General features: G+C 38.5%; 2 protein-coding genes across 9 annotated transcripts in view; one reads left to right on the forward strand and one right to left on the reverse strand.

Moving 5' to 3' along the window:
- Positions 1–5,095, forward strand: part of CDK7 (cyclin dependent kinase 7) — a 29,683-nt gene extending 24,588 nt beyond the window's left edge. For 2 of the 3 annotated variants that reach the window (XM_045566044.1, XM_045566046.1), the window contains 3 exons: positions 1,292–1,441; positions 4,347–4,494; positions 4,895–5,095. In XM_045566044.1, the coding sequence (XP_045422000.1) occupies positions 1,292–1,441; positions 4,347–4,494; positions 4,895–4,923 (327 nt within the window). In that variant the 3' untranslated portion in view covers positions 4,924–5,095. The remainder of the gene's footprint in view (positions 1–1,291; positions 1,442–4,346; positions 4,495–4,894) is intronic. The other variant, XM_045566045.1, reaches the window with a different exon arrangement.
- A 3,762-nt stretch (positions 5,096–8,857) lies between these two features.
- Positions 8,858–18,683, reverse strand: part of CCDC125 (coiled-coil domain containing 125) — a 30,601-nt gene continuing 20,775 nt past the window's right edge. For 4 of the 6 annotated variants that reach the window (XM_045566053.1, XM_045566051.1, XM_045566052.1 and 1 more), the window contains 4 exons: positions 17,993–18,100; positions 15,283–15,457; positions 10,842–10,972; positions 8,858–10,011 (listed from right to left, as the gene is read on the reverse strand). In XM_045566053.1, coding sequence (XP_045422009.1) covers positions 9,703–10,011; positions 10,842–10,972; positions 15,283–15,457; positions 17,993–18,100 — 723 coding nt within the window. In that variant the 3' untranslated portion in view covers positions 8,858–9,702. Of the gene's footprint in view, positions 10,012–10,841; positions 10,973–15,282; positions 15,458–17,992; positions 18,101–18,683 lie in introns of those variants that run through there. The other 2 variants (XM_045566054.1, XM_045566055.1) reach the window with 2 other exon arrangements.

An 18,683-nucleotide genomic window follows, 5' to 3' on the forward strand; every position in this document is an offset into this window, starting at 1 on the left:
ATTAATTTACCTAGGGCCACACAATAGGTAACAGATCTAGGACTACAGTTTGGGTCTGTCTGACTCCAGAGCTCATGTTTATAATGCACTTTTCCCTTTAACATGATTTTCTAAATTGTAATTGCTTACTGGTGCTTCCCTTAGATTTTTTAAAAATTAAAATTCTTGTTTTGAGATTACTGTAGATTCACATGCAGTTGTAAGAAATAAAACAGAGATATTCCCCCAGTGGTAACATCTTGCAAAACTAGTACATCATCACACTAGGATGTTACAGTCAAGATACAGAATATCACCAAAGAATCCCTCATGGTGTTCTTTTATGCCCACCTACTTTCCTCCTACCCTCTACTTTTTTATGTATGTATGTATGTAGGTAGGTAGGTAGTATTTATTTATTTTTAGACCACCTTTACCTCACCCCTCCCTCCTACCCTCATCTTAATCCCTGATCTGTTCTCCATCTCTGTAAATATTATATAATGGAATGTATATATTCCACTGAACATATATATATTCAATGGAATTGAGTGGGGTTTTTTTCTTTTTTTTATTTGGAGCTAAGGTCTCACTCTGTTGCCCAGGCTAAAGTGCATGGGGGTCGTCATAGTTCAAACTCCAGGCTCAAATGATCCTCCTGGCTCAGCCTCCTGAGTAGCTGGGACTACAGGCACACACCACCACGCCTGGCTACTTTGTAGAGACAGGGTCTCCCCCGTCTCAGGTTGCTCAGGCTGTTTCTTTGTTTTTGTTTCTTTTAGAGACAGGGTCTTACTCTCACCCAGGATGAGGTGCAGTGGCACAATCATAACTCACTGCAGCCCCGAACTCCTGAGCTCAAGTGTTCCTGCTGTCTCAGCCTCACTCTCCCCAGTAGCTGAGACTACAGTCACATGCCATTATATTCAGCTAATTTTTTAATTTTTATTTTTTTATAGAGATGGGGTCTCACTATGTTATTCAGGCTGGTCTCGAACTCCTGGCCTCAAGGAATCCTCCCACCTCAGCCTACCAAAGCACTGGAATTATAGGCATGAGCCACCATGCCCGACCTATGTTTTTAATTTGGATGTCAAAATATTCATTGCTGTTAGATAGAATTATAATTGATTTTTTTAATATTTATCTTAAATCTGTCAGCCTTGCCTTACTACTTCTGGGAGTTTTTTAAATAGCTTTCTTGGGGTTTTCTGTGTAGACTTATCATGTTACCTGCAAATAATAGTTTCTTTCATTTGAGAGCTATGTGCCTTTCAGTCCTTAAATTTGAATTATAAAAATATTTTGACAGGACATGTGCAGTCTTCCAGATTATGTGACATTTAAGAGTTTCCCTGGAATCCCATTGCAACACATCTTCATTGCAGCAGGAGACGACTTGCTAGATCTCATACAAGGCTTATTCTTATTCAATCCATGTACTCGAATTACAGCCACACAGGTATTTTAACATATCTTCTTAATCTTAGGAAATATAAGGATAATTTTGGCTGTAGCATTGATAAAATAAAAATAGAATTTTATAAAACTAACAATATTCTTTAGATGCTGGAAAGATGTGGTTTTGTTTGCTTTGAGGAATAACACACTTTGTATCTCTTCCCCAAGTTACCAACGCTGTTAAATTATATGCACACACAACTATAGGAGAGTTACACTTGCCTAGGAACATATAAATACATACCTATTTCATATAATTCTCTTTTATGCAGTTTCCCTAAAGAGGAAAAGAAAACAAGGCTTTTTATTTATTAAAAATCTGGCATATTTCAGTTGAACTCTTTTTTTGTTTGTTTGACACAGAGTCTCTCTCTGTTGCCCAGGCTGGAGCACAGTGGCATGATCATAGCTCAATACAGCCTTGAATTCCTGGGCTCAAGCAATCCTCCCACCTCATTCTCCCAAGTAGCTGGAACTACAGATGTATGCCACCATGCCTGACTAGTTTTTTAAAATTTTCATAGAGATGGGGTCTTGCCCAGGCTGGTCTCAAATTCCTGGCCTCAAGTGATCCTCCTGCCTCGGCCTCCCAAAGTGCTAGGATTACAGGCATGAGCCACCACACCCGGACTCAGTTGAACTCTTACATATTAATTTAAATCTTTGTGGCAAGCCTAATGCTGAAAGTGATTTGCTTGGTTTATTATTTCTTTTCCTCCCATTAATTGTAATCCAGATAATCCATGCTGGTCATTGTCACATTCAGAAAAGTGGTAATGGGGAGAAAATGATATAGTTGGGTACAATTATACATTTATAAGAAATTGAGATATTCTAAGTAAAACAAAAACTGAAACTGACAGTTGTTTAAGGAAATAATAATTAAACTCAAGAAAGATTTGGAAGACCAAAAATATCTGCTCTAATAAAAGAAGGGAGAAACGTAATCCAACACAAAAATCTTAAGACCTATAGATACGATTTAAAAAGACAACACTTCGCAGACATCTGTATAAAAGATGGAATGGGATATTTTCTCGGATCTCTGCGTAACCCAGAATTAGCTTAATTTACTTGTGGAACTGCTGTGATTTGGAAGTAATACTTTAAATATGCAACTGTTGAAGGAATCTCTAAATCATTACTGCAAATACTAATAATATTGGAGGGGAAATGCTTGAAAAATTTGCATGGACTTATTTTTCTTCCTAAAAGGATTATCCTAAAGGAAGTATCTCAAATCGTGGCTTTTGGACATTACTATGCTACTAACATAAATAGATAAGTATAGCTTGAGAAACTTGTCATTTAGATGAAATTATTTTTATTGGAATTGTGAACCCGAGTCAAGAAAATATAGAACATTGGACTGGTAGTTAATAGAAATAACCTTGGGTAAGTCCTTCCAAGTAAAATTTCTATTCATTTGCAGTGGATTATTGAATTGTATTCTATTCGTTCCAACCTGTGGTATCTTTTTAAAAGCCTTATTTTTAAGAATATTTACATGACTTGGAATTTGAATATATACAGATATTGTGAGCAAGTTTCTCTCATTGCATTTTGAACTACAAAGCTCAATGTGTAGGCCAGGCGCGGTGGCTCACGCCTGTAATCCTAGCACTCCGGGAGGCTGAGGCAGGTGGATCGTTTGAGCTCAGGAGTTCGAGACCAGCCTGAGCAAGAGTGAGACCCCGTCTCTACTAAAAATAGAAAGAAACCGGACAACTAAAAATATATAGAAAAAATTATCCAGGCATGGTGGTGCATGCCTGTAGTCCCAGCTACTTGGGAGGCTGACACAGGAGGATCGCTTGAGCCCAGGAGTTTGAGGTTGCTGTGAGTGAGGCTGACACCACGGCACTCTAGCCTGGGCCACAGAGTAAGACTCTGTCTCAAAAAAAAAAAAAAAAAAGCTCAATGTGTAGAGAACTGAAATGTACAATATCTTACAAAGGATAGTTCATAATTAGTACTAGTTGAGCATCCATAATCCAAAAATCTGAAATCCAAAATGCCTCAAAGTCTGAAACCTTTTGAGTGCCAATGTGACACCCCAAGTGGAAAATTCCACAGATAAGGACTTAACACAAACTTTGTTTCATGCAGAAAATTGTTAAAAATATTGTATAAAATTACCTTCAGCCTATGTGTGTAAGGTATATATAAAACATAAATGAATTTCCTGTTTTGATTTGGGTCCCGTCCCCAAGATATGTCATTATATATATGCAAATGTTTCAAAATCTAAAATACTTCGGGTCCCAAGCATTTTGGATAAGAGATACTCAATCTATATAGGCTATTTAATTGTGGAAAAATTAGAAGGGGGTCTCTTTTTCTTACAGTAATGGAATTATCAGCCTGTGATAATAGGATCCTGTGTGTTTATTTATACTAATTTGCATGTCCAAATACTTGATGTTAATTTTGTTTTGTTTTGGGATTGGAGCTGTTCACATAGTTGTTTTTTTTGTTTTTTTTTTTTTGAGGCAGAGTCCCACTCTGTTACCCTGGCTAGAGTGCCGTGGCGTCAGCCTAGCTCACAGGAACCTCAGACTCCTGGGCTCAAGCGATCCTCTTGCCTCAGCCTCCTGAGTAGCTGGGACTACAGGCATGTGCCACCATGCCCGGCTAATTTTTTCTATATATTTTTAGTTGTCCAGATAATTTCTTTCTATTTTTTTAGTAGAGATGGGCTCTTGCTCTCGCTCAGGCTGGTCTCGAACTCCTGAGCTCAAACAATCCTCCTACCTCGGCCTCCCAAGTGCTAGGATTGCAGGCGTGAGCCACCGCGCCTGGCCACCACATAGTATTTTTAATGCTCCCAGCAACTTTGGAAGTTAGGTTATCCTTCACACATTTCAGATACTCACTTAAAAACCTTTCTTTGGTATCTTTTAAAGGCATTGAAAACTAAGTATTTCAGTAATCGGCCAGGGCCAACACCTGGATGTCAACTGCCAAGACCAAATTGTCCCGTGGAAACCCTAAAGGAGCAGTCACATCCAGCTATGGCAACAAAACGGAAAAGAACAGAGGCCTTGGAACAAGGTAAAATTCCCATTTTTATAAGAAATGAAACAAATTCAGAAAACTGCAGATAGCTCATGTATAGTTAGTGACTGAAGGGCAGCTAAGAAATGTAGCTTGTAAGCTATTTTTACAAATTTAAATTGTATAAAATAGAATATGCTGTTTTAGCTATATTTGCTTTCATTGAGATTACTTCAGGCACATTTAAGTATACATCAGAGTTATGAGAACCATTGATGTGTACATTCTTCCCTTCATAAATTTCTTCTGTACCTTGTATGCTTAGTGTTTAAGTACTATTGGAAAAATCTTAGTCAGTGAAGTAATGTAGTTGGGATGCAGTGACTGGTTAAAAATTGCTGTAAGAATGTGCACGTTGTTAAATGTGAACAACCTTTTTATTTTTTTTGCTTCCTAGGAGGATTGCCCAAAAAGCTAATTTTTTAGTAAAAAAGAACACTGGAAAATATTTTACTACTGAAGGAAATAGTACAAAAGGCAAATAATGGAAAAATAATAAACATTAAGTAAATGCTGTAGAAGGAATTTGTAAATATTCTACACATGTAAAATATGTAAAACTGTGGGTTATTTTTATTAAATGTATTTTAAAATAAAATTTAATTCTGATTTTTCTGATTAGAGTACAAAAAGGAGATAAGTTCAATTCTTTTGAAATGTATAATTGCAAATGCATTAGTGAAACCCTAATAAAAATAATTATTAGTTATTTTGAAGATCTGGTGAATACAACATCACAAATCTGTAGTAGCATGGATGGTTATTTGTTTTGTATTTTTTAAAGAGATAGTGTCTCACTCTGTCATCCAGGCTGGAGTATAGTGGCGTGATCATAGCTCACTACAACCTCCAACTCCCAGGCCCAAGCAATCTTTCTGAAAAGCTTGGACTACAGATGTACATGCCACCATGTCTGGCTAATTTCTTAATTTTTTGCAGAGACAGGACATCTCACTATGTTACCTAGGCTGGTCTCAAATTCCTGGGCTCAAACAATCCTTCTGCCTTGGCCTCCCAAAATGCTGGGATTACAGGTGTGAGCTAAAGCACCCGGCCTTGGTAGTATTTGAGAATAGAAAAATATTAGTAGTCAGCCAGGGCAACATAGTGAGACCCTGTCTCTACAAAAAATAAATAAACAATTAGCCAGGCATGGTGTTGCATGTCTGTAATACCAGATACTTGGGAGGCTGAGGCAGGATTGCTGGAGCCCAGGAGTTTGGGGTTGTAGTGAGCTAAGATGACGCCACTGTACTCTAGCCCAGGCAACAAGACCCTATCTCCAAAAAAAAAAAAAAAAATGAGCAAAGGGCTTGAATAGAGATTTCACCAAAAATGGCCAACAAGCATATGAAAAAGTGCTCAACATCACTAATCATTAGTAGAGAAATGCAAGTCAAAACCACAATGAGAGAACACCTTGTATTCATTAGGGTGCCTACTATCCACAACAAAAAAACAGTGTTGGAAGATGTAGAGAAATTGGAACCCTGTGTACTGTTGGTGGGAATATTAAAATGGTGCAACCACTGTGGCAAACAGTGGCCTCAAAAAATTAAAAATGGAATTGCTATATGATCCAGCAATTCCACTTCTGGATATATACCTAAATGTACTCAAGCAGGATCTCAAGGAGATATTTGTACACACGTTTATAGCACCGTTATGCACAATAGCCAAGAGGTGAAAGAAACCCAAGAGTCCATCAATGAGGGATGAATGGATAAAAATGTGGGAATTCTGACATTATACTACAATATGGATGAACCCTGAGGACATTATGGTAAGTGAAATAAGCCAGACACAAAATGACAAATTATGATTCCACTTGTGAGCTATCTAGATTAGTCAACTCATAGAAAGTAGAATGGTGGTTACTAGGGAATGCTAGGGAGGTAGAAATAGGGTGAGTTGTTTAATGGATAGAGTTTCAGTTTTGCAAGATGAAAAAGTACTACAGATTGCTTGCATGATAATGTGAACATACATAATGTTACTGAGCTGTGTACTTAAAATGGTTATTGTAATTTTATGTTACACTTTTTTACCACAACTATTTAAAACAAGCAGCAGCTACTGTGTCTATGAGAATGACTTGTCCATTCAGCTTTTTGAACCTATTCCCTTATAGCAGCAGTTCTCAAAGTGTGGTCCATGGATCTCCAGAGCCCTAAGACTCTTTGAGGGGGTCCACAAGGTGAAAAATATTTCCCTAAGAGTAATAAGATACTAATTGCCTTTGTAGCTGTGTTAATATATGCATTGAAGGTGCAAAAGTAATTTTAAGTAAAACTGCTAGGACCTCAGCACTACACAGTACTAGTAGTCTGTATTCAACACTGTCATGCCCTCAAGGTTTGTGAAACACCAGTTTTATTTAAGAATGTCCTTAAGCAGTTCAGGACACACGTCATGGATCATGCCTGCAGTCCCAACAGTTTGGGAGGCCAAGTTGGAGGATGGCTTGAGGCCAGGAGTTCGAGGCTGTAGTGAGCCATGATCATGCGACAGCACTCCAGCCGGGGCAATGGAGCTAGACCTCGTCTCTTAAAAAAATCCTTAATAAGTTCCAATTATTGATTTTATTAAATTTCAACTTCTTTAGGAAACATCTTTTTAATACTGTCTCTGAAAACAAGGAAGTAGCACAGAGGTTCTGAATACTGAAGTACAGTAGTTTGTCTCAAAGAAAAACCCTGGTGTAATAGAGTTCAGAGCTGGCCTACCCACTTTTTCATGTAATGCCATTTTTACTTGAAAGAACATCTGACAGAAGGCATGGTTATTCAGATGTGGGTAATCGGCAGAATTTCTCTTGAAAGTACAAAATGAGCGTTCTACTTGAAAACTGACAGTGTTTTTTACTGATAAAATTTGAGCTTTCAGGCTGGGTGTTGGTGGTTCACGCCTGTAATCCTAGCACTTTCAGAGGTTGATAGTCCGAGACCAGCCTAAGCAAGAGCAAGACCCCATCTCCACAAAAAAATAGAAAAATTAGCCAGGCATGGTGGCACATGCCTGTTGTCCCAGCTACTCCGAGGCTGAGGCAGGAGGATCTCTTGAGCCCAGGAGGTCAAGGCTGCAGACAGCTATGATTGCACCACTGCACTCCTGCCTGGGCAACAAAAGGAGACTCTATTTCCAAAAGAAAAAAAAATAGAGTTCATGTGTTCTCTTTCATGCCCCTCTACCCTCCTATTACCCTTCCCATCAGAAACAACCACCTTTATAAGTTTGGTGGATAATCTTACTGACTTTCTTCTGTACAAGTCACATGATGTTATGTATCAACACATGAGTTTCTTCTCTAAATAACAGTGCAGATGCATACTACTCATTTTTCATTTGTGGAGCTCTTCCATAGAGATATGTATAGATATACTTCACTGTTTCCAATAGCTGCACAGATTGGATAGGATGGATGCTGCACATTACTGACCTAATTACTTTCCTATGGACTGCAAACTAGTACCTCTGTGGAAAGTAATATGAAGATACCTCAACGAGATACAAGTAGAACTACCATTTGGTCCGGCAATCCCATTACTAGGCATCTACCCAAAGGAAAAAAAGACATCTGCACTAGAATGTTTACAGCTGCACAATTCACAATTGCAAAGATGTGAAAATAACCCAAGTGCCCATCAATACATGAGTGGATTAACAAAATGTGGTATATGTATACCATGGAGTACTATTCAGCCACAAAAAACAATGGTGATCTAGCACCTATTGTATTATCCTGGATAGAGCCTGAGCCCATTCTACCAATTGAAGTATCCCAAGAATGGAAAAACAAGCACCACAGGTACTCACCATCAAATTGGTATTAATTGATCAACACTTACATGCACATATAGTAGTAACATTCATCAGGTGTCGGGCAGGTGGGAGGCGGGAGGAGGGGGTGGGTATATTCACACCTAATGGGTGCGCTGTGCACCTTCTGGGGGATGAACACACTTGAAGCTCTGACTCAGGTGGGGCAAAGGCAATATATGTAACCTAAACATTTGTACCCCCATAACATGCTGAAATAAAATATTTCCCTATGGGCAGACATTTAGGTTCTTCCCCTTTTTACTTGTACAAACAATACTACAATGAAAAGCCTCATACGGTGGTTTGTGACACTTACATGGTTTTTAAAGGATGAGACTAATAACTAAAATGGAAATGGGTATGGCTTCAGAGCAATATTTTCTACTATTAGTTCAGCAAGACAGTGACAGATGTTCCTGGGGTGGGGAGGAAATACCATAATCCAAAATTTGGGAAACATATAATTTTCCAAACAATAACTCTTTTCCTAATTCTTGTGAAATGGATGCTCAATAGTTATTAAGCAAGAGTGATTATATAATGTAAAATAAGAAATTTATTGAAATATCAAATACTTGTTCTGAATTCAGGGGAACTATATAAAGACACCTCAATTTCTTGATTCCTCCAAATTATATTGTTAGCCATGACCATATGCTACTGCCTCAAAGGTCAGTTACATAAATACATTCACATGATTATTCAATTTCTCTTTGGCCTAATATAAGTAACCAATCACTGCAAATAAGATGATGATGTCAACAAATCCATGAAGGCCTGCAACAAGCAGAACACCTGAGAATGTTGAATCTGTATGGGTTCGGTTAAAAGATGCTGGGAGAACTGTGTGAGGTCCCAAGGTGCCTACTTTGAAAGGGACTGAGGCGTCATTGTCCTATGCACAGTTTCTTGTATGTTCTTCAGTAAATGTCTCTATTTTTAATATTACATGGCTGGATACTTTCCAGATCTCGTATATTTTTTAAAAAATTAACATTCAGTCACTCCTAGGCGTTGTTACTTCTTAGAGCATTAAGATACATTGTTATGTTGCTGATGCAGCCAATCTAAGATCCCTGTAGTCAACCTAAATAGTTAAACAATTTTTTTGCTTTCCTCCAAAATCATTTTGTTGGTTTTTAAGATGTTGGCAAACACAAAAACTTCATAATCTGTAGTAATATTATTTATAAATGTGTCAACACAGAATACTAAATAATTTCTTGTAGAAAATATAGAAAATGTTTGATTTAAGCTGCCTCCTAAAATTTAGAAATGCCTGGAAAACATACAACTTCTCAAAATGTAGCAACATTTACACAACCCTTTTTCAAAATCTCTTGATATAAACAGCTCTCAGTTCTAATTTCAACTGGTTTGTCTTCAAAATATGATACTTGATGGCAAAGAACGAGATCTTTTAAGAGTTCTTGTGTAGTTTGGATCTGTTTGAGGGTGCTGGATTGAACAAATGCAGCCCACAGAATTAAAAGTTTGGACACTTGAACGTACAGGATCATGCAAAACAGAGGATTCTGAAGTTTTATGCCGGGGGTTTTTGAATGGAAAGTTCTCTTTCATAGGATTTTTTTCTTCACTCTCTTTTGAGACAGTGTTTTTGTCTTCCAATGCCTGAGCAAGCATGTAACTAACTTTTCTCTGATGTGCCAAAGCTTCTTCTTTATCATTCAACTGCATGCACAGAAATTAAAAATGTGCCAGTTAGTCAAGAAATCACACAATATATTCAGAGAAAGAAGTACTGCAGTATTTTATCAAATGTTCAACCATAAATCTATCAAGTCAATCAATATGATAAATTAATTAGGTATCACCTGATCCCCAAGCATTATGCTACATGTTATTGAGGATTCTTTTTAAAAAGACCAAAGGACAGCATTCCTTCTACTGAAAGTTTTATAAGTTATCTAGAAAGGAAGAAAAAAATTATATATGGGGGTGTATATGTGTCTATATATATAATATCAACAGGTACTTATTTCTAAAGGAATGTTTGAGTTATAAATTGTTTTTACACATTTATATGCAAATAACTAACACTTTTTAGAGATATATTCATATAATCTGAGTCTCTCAGCGTCTTAGTCATCTGTGGAGAGCAAACAACAGGACTGATTTCAGGGCTGTGGTAATGATTAAAGGACATAATGTGTGAGGACATAACATGTGAGGAAGTGCCTTGAACATTTTATAATGCTGAATAAACAGTCTTGTCACAAACTGTATATATAAATGCAGACGACAGAGCTGGCTGGAGTTAGTTCCAGGAGCTCTCTCTTTTCAGAGGTGAAGCTTTAACCCTGCACAGAACATGAATAGAAGAAAAGAGCATTCGGGGAGTTTAAGGAAGTAAAGATCAAGAATTTGGAGTAGTGTACCCCAACTGGAAAAAGGGCATAAAAGGCAACTACAAGTATAGAGAGATAAAGAGTTGAATTAATAAGAAGCAAACAGATTAGCTTAACCACAACCTGCAACAAAAAGAAAGCAAAGATACTAACCAAATCTATTAACATCTTAAAGACTTCTTGAGGGTTATCCTGGTCTTCTGTCTGCTTCGGACTGTTTTCTGAAGGGAGCATACCCAAGAGTTTCTGCCCTAAGGTCTTCTTACTCCTCTGTGATGGATATCCTAAAATTGAACATGGAATCCAGCTGAGTCAAAAATACCTTCATTAATATACTTCCAGTAAAAGAGGTAACTGTGAACCAAGGCTCATTCCTAAACCAGTCTGAAGGTTGTCCCCTTTGGGAGACCCTTAGCACAAGTGAGGCAGGCAGCATAGCATAGTGGGAAGCACACGGCCTTCCGAGCCAGGACAGCAGTTCAGGTGAGAGAACCGAGAGCACCACCTGCCACAGGCACAGCTGCCCCTCTGCGCCACTGACATGGAAATGCAGCAAAACATGTCTGACCCAGCAAAACATGTCTGCACCCAAAAGGCAGCCTGTGAACCATGCAAACTCTGCTTTAGAGCCAGAAATACTCAGACTGGAATCCTCATTTATCCGTATACTAACTTTACAACCTCGGATGAATGTTCTGAGCTTCATTTTCCTCACCTCTTAAATGAGAATAATATTATCTACTTCTCAGGGAACTGTGCCATTAAACAACATACCACGGGGTTGGGAGGGAAGGAGGAATGGGGAGTTTTGTTGAACGGTGCACAGTCTCTGGCAAGATGATGAAGTTCTGGAGCTGGATGGTGGTGATGGTTACACAACAATGTGAATATATTTGAATGCCACTTAAAAAACTGTAAAAATAGGCAAGGCGCTCCTAAATCCCTTGGAATTTCCTGGGTGATAGGAGCATCTTTCGTTCTAATGAGACTCTTGGTGGACTGCTGCTGACTAGCCTCAGGATGGGACCTGGTTGCTAGAGGAGCCAACATTGTGATTAGAGGGTTGGAACTTTCAGCCCCAACTCCAACCTCTGGGGAGGGAAGAGAGGTTGAAGGTTAAGTTGTTCATGTGGCCAGTGACTTAATCAGTCATGCCAGGGGCAGGTACAGTGGCTCATCCTTATAATCTCAGCACTTTAGGAGGCCAAGGTGGGAGAATCATTTGAGCCCAGGAATTTGAAACCAGCCTGGGCAACATAGTGAGATCCCATCCCTACAAAAATAAATTAGCCAGACATGGTAGCACATGCATCTGTAGTCCAAACTACTCAGGAGGCTGAGACAGGAGGATCACTTGAGCCCTGGAGTTCATTACAATGAGCTATGATTACACCACTGCACTCAAGCCTGGAAAACAGAAAAAGACCCTATCTCAAAAAAAGAAAAAATTTTTTAAAACCTAAAAAAAAAAAAAAAAAAAAAAAAAAAATCAGTCATGCTTACATAACGAAGCTTTCATAAACAGCCAAAAGGACTGGGTTCAGGGAGCTGCCAGGAAGCTGAACATATGGAGGTTCCTGAGGGGTGGTGCACCAAAGAGAGCACCCTTCCCATATACCTTGCCCCAGCCACCTCTTCATCTATATCTTTTGTAATATCCTTTACGATAAACTGGTAAATATTAAGTGTTTCCCTGAATTCTGTGAGTCATTGTAGCAAATTAATTAACTCTGAGGAGGTGGTATAAATGACAATCTACCTTTCAACTGGCATCTAAAGTGGGGGCTATCTTGTGGAACTGAGCCTTTAACCTGTGGGAGCTGACTCCAACTCCACGTAGATAGTGTCAGAATTGAGTTAAATTATTGGACACCCTGCTGGTGTCTGCTGGAGAACTGACTGCTTGGGGTGTGGGGAATCCCCCCTCAATATCTATGTCAGAAGTGTTGTGCTGAATGGTGAGTGGTAAGAGTAGAAAGAACACTTTGGTGCTATCTCTAACACTGAGAAAGGCAAGAATTCTTGAACATAAAGTGAACACATACTCAAATGCTGAAATGAATATGAGTCTACCTCTTAAGACAAATACAGCTTTGTCTACACAGCACTATCCTAATAGCCAAGCTCCATGCAGAGTTGGGGACCTTCCATGCAGGTGACAGAATGTGACAGGCTTTCATAAGATTACTTTGACCCTGCCTTTCCTCTTCTTTTCTTCTTTCTCCCATCACTCTTCTTTCTACTCTCATCAAAACAAATAATTAAAATCTGATTTCCAAAGGGATCAACATGAAACACCAGGGCTGTCCTCCAACAGTATACCTTTGAAAATTTTGCAATCCAGCTCCTATGAAAGACCTAAACTGAGAGAGGAGGTGTCTGAGGACGATCATTTACATATCTGTTGTCCACGGCATAACTAGGTATTCTTACACGGTCCCCGGACCATGGTCCAAATACATGGACCATGTTAGCTTTTTTCCTGGCAAAATCACCTACACTGAGTTGGACATTAAGATTATACCTTCAACTTTTATCAAGGGATTATTATAGAAAACGGTCCCATAAATATTGACTTTGTATTCATTATAAAATATTGTTGAGGACTTAGCCATCATACTTCCTCAATGGACTCTAAAAGTCTCATGTCAGAAAACACTTTTAGAAATTAATTTCAGGACCACGTGAATGTCTTTTTGAGAATGAGTTATGAAACATTATATTTTCCTTTTTTGCCCTGACTTCTACCTAATGAACACTCTAAATATATGGCATTTATGGTCTGCTTTTACCTACTTTCATAATTTTGACTTACTACTTCTGTTTTTATTATCCCTGTAAGCCACTTCTTACCTTTTCAGCAAAGGCGTAAAGTTTAGTTAATGGAACTAAAATTCACAATAGTTGACTTGTATATTATTACTAATACATAATGTTTGAAAAGAAACATTTCAAACAAAATAGGTATCTACTATTAAAGGTTTCATTTTCAATAAGATGTTTATTAGCCCTTTCAAGTTCATCTGAATATAAACTTGAAATTAGGATTATGGATTTGACAGATTAGAAAATATTTCGAAATACAGTCATCTCAGAATTTCTATACTAAAACATTTAAACATTTTATAAGCTTCAGCTTTAATCTTTCTTGACTGACAAATGGTTTCAAATTATAATTTGACATTTTAAATTGAAGCAATATGAATTCTGAATAACATTGATATATTCACTATTTAGAGAAACTAAAATTTCTAAAAAATAACAGCTGCTTTGTTTATATTACAAGATCTATTTCAATTCTCTCATGATACTTCTATATATTTTTGTATGCACTAATACAATAATATTTAAAATTGGCCATGAATTTTTGATGGGTTTATGAGCCAAAACCTAAACCTAAACTTCTATTTCATTGTTTATAAATATATCTTATTAATTTGTCCAATTTTAAGATTTTTTCCCTCTACTCCTCAATTTCTCTTCTAGAAGTACATATGTCAATAAAGTTTAATTAGATAAAGACATTTAATGTAGAGTTTAAATGTCATTTTCAATATTACTTCCTTCTTGGCAGTTTCCCTTTAATCACCTAGCACTTTTGTTATAATTTTTTCTCCACTAAACATGGTCTTATTTAAACAAAATAGAAGAGTACTAGAAAAGAGATGCTGGCTGGGTGTGGTGGCTCATGTCTGTAATCCTAAGCACTTTGGGAAGCCAAGGCAGCAGGATTACTTGAGGCCAGGAGTTCAAGACCAGCCTGAGCAAGGGTGAGACCTCCATCTCTACAAAAAACAGAAAAATTAGCCAGGCATGGTGGTGCACACCTGTAGTCCCAGATACCTGGGAGGCTGAGGCAGGAGGATTGCTTGAGCACAGGAGTTTGAACTTGCAATGAGTTATGATGACACCAGTGCACTACAGCTTGGACAACAGAGTGAGACTCTGCCTCAAAAAAAAAAACAAAAAAGAAAAAATTTAATTTAATTAAAAAATTTTAGGCCGGGCACGGAGGCTCATGCCTGTAACCCTAGCACTCTGGGAGGCCGAGGCGGGCGGATTGTTTGAGCTCAGGAGTTTGAGACCAGCCTGAGCAAGAGCAAGACCCCACCTCTACTAAAAATATAAAGAAATTATATGGACAGCTAAAAATACATATATAGAAAAATTAGCCGGGCATGGTGGCACATGCCTGTAGTCCCAGCTACTCAGGAGGCTCAGGCAGGAGGATTGCTAGAGCCCAGGAGTTTGAGGTTGCTGTGAGCTAGGCTGACGCCACAGCACTCACTCTAGCCTGGGCAACAGAGTGAGACTGTCTCAAAAAAAAAAAAAAAATTTAAAAATTTAAAAAAGATAAAAGAAAAAGAGATGCTCCTGTTATTTTATGGTTTTGTTGATTCAAATAGATCATCGGCACATGTAATATCCAATGACTCTTTTTTTCCATAGTTGCTAAATTTTTAAATAAATCACAACTATATATGATATTTTAATTATATTCACCCACATTGGATTAAACATGTTTCATCAACTTTGATTATAACTGAAAAAACTAAAATTGCACCTGATTATTGCTATTATAATTCATAGTTACCATCCTCTTTAAGGTGTTTCCAATTTATCCGTTTTGTTGCTTTTTTACACATTTTATCCATTTGTGTCAATCTTAGTGCCTGTTCATTTTTCCTCATTAATTGTTGCTCAAATGCAATTCTGAATGCATCCGCCATTATATAAGCTTCTTCTTTACTCTTCTGCAAAAGTTCCAACTGGTTTTGAAAGAAAGTTTGGAAGATGTCAGAAGCAAAACCAGAACAATTCTTGCCTGAATGTGGAATTAAATTAAATATGCAACCTCCCTCCCTAGCACTGGTCTATTGCCTGTGTTTGATCTAGTTTATCTGCTTAAAGTAATTGGTACTTGTCAATTCTCTTCTGCAGCAGGCAGCCCACTCTTGACCTAGATTACCAGCAGTTTCCTAGTTTCCCTTATGGTACCTGTCAGCTCCCTGCTAATCCAACCCTATACACTACCCTATATAGGCCCTGCGTGTGTCTTGTCCAAATCCAGGGAAGGGCCCAGCAAGAAAGAAGAAAGGACACCAAAGGCTGCATTTCACTTCAGACTTGCACCATTCCAGAAAATACCATTGAAAGTAATGATGATTAATATCTTTCCAATTCCTCCTATAGCTGACCTTGACTCTGATCAATGTAGTCTTATGCTTTTCTTATTGCTACCGTTTAGCTGTTTGCTTTCCTATATACTCTAAAACTTTAAATTCCATACCTTCAATGAAAGTAAAACATTTTTAGAATTATGGTCCATATACTGTATTGTTTTGCTTTTTTTTTTGGAGACAAGGTCTCACTCTGTCACCCAGGCTGGAATATAGTGCTGTGATCATAGCTCATTGCACCCTTGAATTCCTGGGCTCAAGTAATCCTCATGCCTCAGCCTCCCAAGTAGTTGGGACTATAGGTGTACCAGCTAATTTTTACATTTTTTGTAGAGATGGGGTCTCGCTATGTTGCCGAGGCTGGTCTCGAACTCATGGGCTCAAATGATCCTCCCACCTCATCCTCCCAAAGTGCTGGGATTATAGGCATGAGCCACCATACCTGGCCTAAAGCCCAATTATAATGACAGCTATCATTTAAATGTCTGGCATGTTCATGGCACAGTGCTAAATATTAAATGTCTATTTCCTCTATTCTCACAACAACGTTCTAAGGTAGTTATTATCCTGCACTTAACATAATAAGAAAACTGAGGCTTTGTCAACACTGCAAGTTTAAAAAAAAAAAAAAAAGAAAAGAAAACTGAGGCTTATTCGGTCCAAAGCCACACAGCTAGTAAATGGTAGAGCAAAGATGCAAACAAGTCTGGCTGGTACAAAGGTTCCTTCCACTGTACCCTGCTGCTCTTCAAATATGTTCCATGGCTGGACGTCGTGGTCCATGCCTGTAATCCTAGCACTCTGGCAGGCTGAGGCAAGAGGATCACCTGAGGTCAGCAGTTTGAGACCAGCCTGAACAAGAATGAAACCCTGTCTCTACCAAAAACAGAAAAAATTAGCCGGGCATAGGGGCACACACCTGCAGTCCCAGCTACTTAGGAGGCTGAGGCAGGAGGATCACTTGAGCCTATGAGTTTGAGGTTGCCATGAGCCATGATCACGCCATTGCACTCTACCCAGGGTGAGAGAGTGAGACTTTGTCTCACACACACACACACACACAAAATATGCTCCATGTGTATCTCCCCATTAATCAGTGTTGCTGATCATAGTGATTTTAAGCATAAATATACTTTTCCCTGCATTATATAGTAATTTTAGGGTCATGTACAGATGAGAAAAATATGAATTTAGAAGTATTAACTGAAGGCTGGGTGAGGTGGCTTAGGCCTGTAATCCTGGCACTCTGAGAGGCCGAGGTGAGAAGATTGCTTAAGGTCAGGAGTTTGAGACCAACCTGAGCAAGAGCTAGATCCTGTCTCTACTAAAAATAGAAGAAATGAGCTGGGCAATTAAAAAATAGAAAAAATGAGCTGGGTGTGTGGTGGTGCATGCCTGTAATCCCAGCTACTTGGGAGGCTGAGGCAGAAGGATTGCCTGAGCTCAGGAGTTTAAGGTTGCTGTGAGCTAGGCTGATGTCATGGCACTCTAGTAGCCTGGGCAACAGAGCAAGGCTCTGTCTTAAAAAAAAAAAAAAAAAAATACCAACTAAAAACTTAGGCAAATTACTTTAATTTTTTTTGTTTTTTTATTTTTTTTTGAGACAGAGTCTCACTCTGTTGCTCAGGCTAGTGTGCTGGGGTATCAGCCTAGCTCACAGCAACCTCAAACTCCTGGGCTCAAGCACTTCTCCTGCTTCAGCCTCCCAAGTAGCTAGGACTACAGGCATGCAGCACCCCACTCAGCTAATTTTTTCTATTTTTAGTTGCCCAGCTCATTTTTTCTATTTTTAGTAGACATGGGGTCTCACTCTTGCTCAGGCTGGACTCAAACTCCTGAGCTCAAACGATCCACCCACCTCAGCCTCCCAGAGTGCTAGGATTACAAGCATGAGCCACCAGGCAAACTACTTTAGGTGGCTTCAAATATCATGCCAAGTACTATCTATTTTGGAACCAGGTAAACAAAATCCAGTTGATAAGTTAATGCTATCATATAAAACTAAGCATAAGTTCCATAGCCAATAACTATTATAATGAAGTTAATTATTATGGATATTTCCATTTATGCTACTATTAGTAGAGAAACAAAACCAGAGCTACTGCTGTTGAGATAATGCGATACCTCTTGTTTGAGCTGAAGAAGCAGTTTCCGAGTGGATGCTGCCATTTTGGCACAAGAACAGGGGCTCCCTCCAGGACCATGACAGAGGCAGGCTCCAAGGACTGCAAGCTTTAAATCCAAAAGCATTACCCCCATTACTAAGGGTCATACTATTTCAGCTGCACACAAACACAGGGGTACCCACAAACATACCCATGCACATTACTATTCAAGCATCTGATCCAAAGAAACCAGAAAGGAAAAAAAAATAGAAGAAAGCTGAGATCAGGATTTTAGGATCCAAGGGGAAATTAACTATACAAATGAGGAAAGATTGGCATTACTCGGAACAAAAACATAAAGGAATTTTACCTTCTTTCATTTTACTCTTAAAACCTATAATCCTGGCATCAGTCCCTATAAATCTGAGTCCTTGTCAGGAGTTTAGCCTAACAAAGTAGTTAACACTAACATCCACAGCATGGGTTTCCTGCGACTGTTTGGCCCTGAAGCCTGAAATTCACTAGTGTCAGTTCCCCCTGAGGAGAGCTGTATGCTCAGAATATGAGTGCATTTTAATATGTCAATGAGGAAAACAATCATCCCTCCACTCCTAAAAAAAATGAATAGTCCATATGGGTCACTCGTGTGTAAAAGAAAATAAAATTTCAAAGCCCTCTAAATTTCTTATGTCAAGGAAGAAGTTAAACCC

The sequence above is a fragment of the Lemur catta genome, chromosome 12 (assembly GCF_020740605.2).
Source record: "Lemur catta isolate mLemCat1 chromosome 12, mLemCat1.pri, whole genome shotgun sequence".
Classification (NCBI taxonomy): Eukaryota; Metazoa; Chordata; class Mammalia; order Primates; family Lemuridae; genus Lemur; species Lemur catta.